The following is a 7,335-nucleotide window of genomic DNA, read 5'->3' as shown; positions in this document are numbered from 1 at the left end:
CAAAAAGTAGTGGTAGTTTCGAGTGAACTGATCGTCCTCATTCAGCAGCCTGGGATTTTGGTTTGGTTCCCAGGTAGGGGTAATGGTAAGATTATATATTGTTGGTTTGACATCGTGTCTTCTTTTGTTATTACTTTCTGTCTGTATAAATTGTAATTTTCATATTGTAAAAAATTAATATAAAAAGAAATGGAAGAACTCTTCTCTTCATCGCATTAACATTTTGCAAAAGAATAAAACGAGAAAATTAAATAGATTTAACTTTTCTTTGGACTAAAAAATAACGCAGATTGATTGAAGAAAACCGTTTCATTTAATTACAGATGTCAATCTCTAATAATCCCACCAAAATTCTTCAGTTAACTGCAGCAGCCACCTATTTTTACCTGAAGTGACCCCTAATCCTCATAAAAGTACCTTTCGAAATCCTCAGGTCAAATCTTAATTACCGCGGTCTACCCCTTTATCCGCCCAATCTTGTAATCTGCCTGCATAAATAGCCGAAGAATGGCTGTGAAAATTCAGTTCTAGAACAGGATTCATAGTGATATGACCGTTGCTGGTCTGTGTCAGTGTTCGACCTACCGAGATCCAAATCTTTCTCTGCTGACCAAGAACAGAAACGCATCAGGTGGATCTCCTTCAAAGTGTCTTACTCTTCGAACTACCAACGCCAGAATGAATAGGTCCAACGCGTATTTTGTATGCATTACGAAGGTAAGTTAACATATTGATTTTATTTATGTAATTCTCGAAATGGACACAGAAATAAAGTGTTTCTGTTGTATAGTGTTGGATAGTTCCTAAGGGAAAGAGTTATCAGATGTGTAGAAATTTGCTCCAAAAAGCGTCGATTTCCTAAATTAAAAGGTCTTTGTGAAAATATTACAACTGAATTTATGCAATTCGTTGACGATTTAATTATTGAAGTGTTTGTTCACTAAAATATGTCTTTGCTTAAAAAGGCCTTTATAATTTATTCAATTGGTTAACGATTAAATTATTCGATGGAAATTACGATGGTCAATAAGACAAGAAATGAATTTTGTGTTTTTGTGTCAGAATTCAGTAATAATTGATACTTTTTAAAGATTGTTTTTTTCCCTTGATAATTCCTTTTCTGGCAATATGCTTCATCACAAGTTAAATATATTCTTATGAATATTATTATGAATATTGTACTTGAAATTTTAGGAGGTAATCTTTGAAAACATAACTATTGTTCATCTTGATATAACTCGACAGGAGCAACGTTGCACCGATGCTTATAAAGGAAAACTCGTTTTACTTGGTGTGACTTCTGTGTGATAGTCTTTAATGCCTGGTAATTTTTCACTTTTTTATGCTTGAAAATCTCATGGGTTTAGTTATCAAAGAAATCTATATCTAACAGAATGAACGACAGAATGAGTAAATATGAAGATAGTATATAAAGTTTTCAAAAGGAGGAAAATGATGTTGCGGTACAGTTACAGTTTCGCCATAGACTTTACTGGATTCAGTCATATATATATATATATATATATATATATATATATATATATATATATATATATATATATATATATATATACAGTACATATATATATATATATATATATATATATATATATATATATATATATATATATACAGTACATATATATATATATATATATATATATATATATATATATATATATATATATATATATATATATATATATATATATATATATATATATATATGGTTCACACAAGAAAGATCTAATGAAATATTGGTACTGATTTTCTTTTTTTGAAATATTTTATTTTGATTGTTTTAAGGCCAATCTTGTAGTTGAATTCTTTGTTTCCCTTCATTACTGGAGCCCTTGTGGTTAAAGCATTTTCATTTTTCAACTAGAGTTAGAGCTTAGCTATATATATATATATATATATATATATATATATATATATATATATATATATATATATATATATATATATATATATATATATATATATATATATATATATATATATATATTTCTGTGTGCTTATTAAGTGCTCGCATACAGCAATACATTTAATAAATTAAGACACAACAAATTCCTTCCACAACTTTCGTTTGCATTTCCCCCATAAATTTAGAATAAAAATTGCGAAAGTTTTGACCAAATCGACCTTGTGAGAGGTTTCGGCTGACTGCCTGCTTGGTTGGGTTTAGTGTTTTCATGGAAGCCGATAGATTCAATTGTGGAAGTATAAACGCGGGATGACCTGGTCACATCAACATGGGTAGTCTAATCCCCGTTTTCTATTCTTCCTCCTATGCTATTTCATAACAAACTGAATTCATCAAAGAAATGTTGATGTTAAACACTCAAAGGTATTTTATTATGTTTACCTATGCATATAGAATATACTGAATTTCAGTGTTCAAATGTGTGGATTTAGATAAGTTTTGCTTCTTGTTACAACATTCCACATTTGAAACAGATCCGTGATCTAGCTAATGACGTTTCGGGCCAAGAAGAAACTATTCCAGCATTTCTTCAGTACAGTAATTCGTAAACATTATTATTATTATTATTATTATTATTATTATTATTATTATTATTATTATTATTATTATTATTATCATTATTGTTATTATTATTATATTACTAGCCAAGCCACAGCCTTAGGTGCAATAGCAGTATTCTATACGCCCAAGGGTTCCACCAAGGAAAGACAGCCCAATGAGGAAATGAAAAAATGAAATAAACCATAAGAAGAAATAAGCAACTGAAATAAAATACTTTTACCGTCTGTTAGATTTCTTATTCTCGATCTAGATATTATTTTCTGGCACTCGTTCAATTAGTTCGTTATGCATGTGGCGTAAGATTTTTTTATAATTCTGACCATCTTTACATTTAGATCTTCCTGCACAGTACGATCCTGCACCTAGTACTAGGTATTCAGTTAATTCTAACAGTCATGCCATCTCCATAAAAAGGCTCAATACTACACAGTATTCTAATCTTATTTCCTCTATGACTGGATTGTAAATTGATCTTTCAAATAAGAAGATTAAATCGGTGGAACTTCAAAAGTTAAAACTTGCAGCGATTTTTTCTTTCATGTTGAACATGCTGATCATAAGTTTCTTTTTACAATTTGTATAATGCACATTCATTTTCACGTTGTTACTGATCTCATAATATATTTCGTATTAATTATTCATTAATTCTAATACAGTTCATTTATTACCTTATTTCCTATTCTCACTGCGCTATTCAACCTTGTTGGAAATCTTGGGCAAATATTCCTGCTTTTGCAGCTATGATTGCAGCTTAGCTAATAATAGCGATGATGATAATAATAATAATAATAATAATAATAATAATAATAATAATAATAATAATGAAAATGATAATATTAATATTAATAATAGTGAGGATAATAATAATAATAATAATAATAATAATAATAATAATAATAATATATTTGATATGTTTAGTTATAGCCAAGTATGATTTCGTTTCAGATGTTAAAAGGCACATTAACCCCATCATCGAGTCCTGTGCTGAGACTGGCCATATGTGGGATCCCTACTTGGTAGGGGCAGCAAGGCTTGGCCACATGAACTGCGTGAGGTACCTCGTCGAGCAATGCAACGCTAATGTTAATGAAGTTGGGTTAGGTGTGTACACTTTTTCTTTTATTTTGTACCTATGGGTTCAGGGTAAGATATTTCAGAAGATTTTGCCATGGTATTTCAAATATTATATATATATATATATATATATATATATATATATATATATATATATATATATATATATATATATATATATATATATATATATATATATATATATATTCTGCATATATATGAACACATGTGTGTATCAGGTAGCTATGGAGTGACTCCACAAAAATCCTCATTGTCAGTGCGCTAAAGACTTATAATTCTTAGTACCAACATCGAATGCTAATAGCTAAACATAAATATATTTTTTGCAGTGTCTACAAATCACATATACGAATCAGGAGTCTCTCCACTTTGGGCAGCAACTATAGGAGAGCATTTAAACATCGTTACATACCTCGTTTCAAAGGGTGCCAACGTAAATGGACTGACCGATTCCAGTTCCACCCCGCTGAGCCTGGCGTGTTCTCGTGGGAGTCTGGACATTGTTAAAGTCCTCGTGCAGAACGGAGCAAGTGAGTTTTCAAACGACAGTTGATTTTGATGATTGTGAAGTTGAACTAAATGAAGTTCCCTTCAAAGTAAACTGAGTGAGAAAGTCCTTGGACTATACAGTATTCGAGAAGTTTTATTCCAGCTATGACCAAACTGCTAATCAGTGGACCTTCAAAAGTTAAACTTGAGCAAGGTTTTTATGTTGAACCGGCTGATATAAGTCTCTCTTTATATGATGGATCTATTTTCATGTTTTTACTATTCTTAATTGTCTATTGCTCTGGTAGCTTATCAATTTCTTTGTTTTCTTTCCTCACTAGGTTAATTTTCCTTTAGGGAGCATTTAGGCTTATAGTATCCTGATTTTCTTCTTAGGGTTGTAGCTTAATCAAGCAATAATAATAAATAATAATAATAATAATAATAATAAAAATGATAATGATAATAATGATAAAAATAATGATACTACTGCTGCTACTACTACTACTACTACTACTACTACTACTACTACTACTATAATAATAATAATAATAATTATAATAATAACACAGTAGTGTCTTTAGAAAGGACGAAGGCTCTTGTCTTCCAAAGACCTTGAGCGGCATAATTTCAAAATGTTACTAACAATTATTCATTTGGTCATTTTCAGAGATTGAAGTTACTGACTACCATGGGAGCACATGTCTGATGCTAGCCTCTTCCAATGGCCATGTTAAGGTAGTAAAATATCTTTTAAGTGTCGGCGCTAATCTAGAAAAAAAGTGGATCGATGGAAAGACTGCTCTGCACAAAGGCGTCCATTCCGGATGTCTTGAGGTGGTGAAGGTGTTGTTAGATCACAATGCCGAAATGGATGCTGACTCTTGTGGTGAGTTTCAAATCGGTTCAATATTTCAATTTCGGGAGACTATGTCTAGTCTCCTCTATATTAGATGTAGAGCTGATGAAATTGAAAGTAGAGTTTAATCTATATGTAAAGCTGATGGAGTTGATAGTTCATTCAAGTCTAAAAGTACAGCTGATGAAGTTGAAAGTTCATTTCAATCTACTGTATAAGTACAACTGATGAAGTTGAGAGTTCATATAAATCTGTAAGTATAGCTGATGAAGTTGAAAATTTGTTTCCAGCAAGAAAGGGAGATAATTCATGTAAAAAGTATTCACTCTAAATTTTATTTCTAGGGGAAACCCCTATACTCACAGCCAGCTGTCTTGGACACGAGCACATTGTACAACACCTGATTGCCAGAGGAGATCTGATATCGAAAGAAGATGAAATCAATGCTCTAGAGCTTCTTGGTTCTACTTTTGCCGAGAAAAAGCAAGACACTGCCTTTAAGTATTGGAAACTAGCTATGCAGGAAAGGTAAGTTTTTGATGTTTTTTTGTAATTTTCTCTGAGGGTGAATATTAATTTATAAATGTCTTAATGATGAGCTTATATTAATTGTGTAGATAAAATGAAATATTTCATAGGTGGTGCAAGCTAGGACTGGCATCAATACCAGACAATATTTCATAGCTGGTGACGTCACAGCAGGAGTGGCTGCTATTCTAATACTCAAGCAAAATTCTAAGTAAAACTCTCAAAAATATCTCTATGCTTGTTATTTTAGAGACATACCACTTATCTGATCTAATGTACATAACTACAGGTACAGTTCGTTTACAATTGTTTTCGGGCTGCCAGTTTTGTCCTTAAATCTTTTAGAAACATTACATTACAGGAAAGTATATCGTGATATATTTCAATATTAAAATGCTCTACCCATATCCTTCCAGATCCATTCATAATATTGCAATTGACCAAAATGAATATCAGACTCCTTTCAACCAATACTTCAAGGAAATCTCAACACCACTGCAATTAGAAAAACTTCAGGGCAACACATCTGCAATTGATACACATTCCTTACTAGTGAAGATGAGAGTACTGGGGCTGGTGCATCGCACTACAATCGATGCCATAAAAGGCAAAGGGGAAGAGTTCGCAGCTAACGGCCAGCTGAAGGAGTGCTTTGTCCTGTGGATGTACACCTTGGAGACACATCAAAGAATTCTGGATGTTTTAAATCCTAAGCGATTTTTTTTCCTCATGTCTCTGACTAACTTATTCCTTGACAAGGTCTTCACACAACCCTTACCCTCTAACATTTTGTTATATTTTGAAGAATCTATGAACCTGTTTGAAAACTGTACCCAAGAAATTATAGTAGGTATTTCAAGGACGCAGAGGATTCCAGGAGTCAAGAAAACTTTGGATTTCTATTATCTGGACCGGATCATTCCTGTAGCAATGCACTTAATGTTGTTGTTGACAAAACTGAAGCCCATTCTCTTACCAGTCCAAATAGACAGGGTGAAGGATGCTGTGCGCAAGTTAGTGAAATTGAATCCTATAGATTCCAAAGGTGTATCTTTAATGCACTTTTCATGCGCCACTTCTGTCTTTTGTCGCGCTGAAGGAGCTACAGTCTTCCCCTTTCCTAGTTTGGAAGTTTTGAACCTCTTGTTGGAAGCTGGAGCCAATCCTTGTCCAAGGGATATTTTTGGTAACACACCTCTCCACATACTTGGCAAGCATAGGAAGGTTCCAGGCGATATGCTGGAAGCTCTCCTTAAAGCCGGGGCGCACTTGGACATGAAAAATGCACAGGGTCATAGTTTTGAGTCCCTGAGAGCTTCCCGAGGTCAGAAATTGCGTCAGCTGGTAAACCCTGTCCGTCACACATCTCTGCAGTGCCTGGCAGCAGCCAGCATTAGAAGACATGGCATCCCCTACAAAGGTGTCTTGGATAAGCAGCTTGAACGATTCGTTGATTTTCATTGATTCTTATCAATAGCATATGCGCCGAAAGCCTATCCAGCTCTTTTAATGCAATAATATTCTTAATCATACACGGAAAAACTGACTGTATGTTGCCATTTTATATTATGTATGTTTTTCTTGGAATTGCATATAACAAAGAAATTATAGTTCTTTGCTGGTTTTAACCAATCTTAAATCAATGCGGTCACCTGGAACCTCACAAGTATCAAAGATACTTTTCTTCTTATTTACATAAAGAAAAAAAAATATGTATGATTCAGCTTATTTCTAATGCTTGTTTCCTAGTATTATCACTGTATATAACATTTTGAGTTTTTTTTCTCTCATTTTTTTGAGATGTGTAATGATGAAT

General features: G+C 32.8%; 1 protein-coding gene across 1 annotated transcript; it reads left to right on the top strand.

Moving 5' to 3' along the window:
- Positions 1-549: 549 nt before the first annotated feature.
- On the top strand, positions 550-6,983 carry LOC137626255 (protein fem-1 homolog C-like). Its single transcript, XM_068357327.1, has 7 exons — positions 550-717; positions 2,419-2,524; positions 3,494-3,649; positions 3,973-4,173; positions 4,803-5,021; positions 5,336-5,519; positions 5,936-6,983. Exons 1-7 carry the CDS (start codon positions 550-552, stop codon positions 6,981-6,983), a joined length of 2,082 nt encoding a protein of 693 aa, XP_068213428.1.
- Positions 6,984-7,335: the final 352 nt, after the last annotated feature.

This window comes from Palaemon carinicauda, chromosome 33, assembly GCF_036898095.1.
Source record: "Palaemon carinicauda isolate YSFRI2023 chromosome 33, ASM3689809v2, whole genome shotgun sequence".
Taxonomy (NCBI): domain Eukaryota; kingdom Metazoa; phylum Arthropoda; class Malacostraca; order Decapoda; family Palaemonidae; genus Palaemon; species Palaemon carinicauda.
The sequence above is the reverse complement of the archived record's forward strand: the minus strand, read 5'-3'. Positions and strand labels throughout refer to the sequence as shown.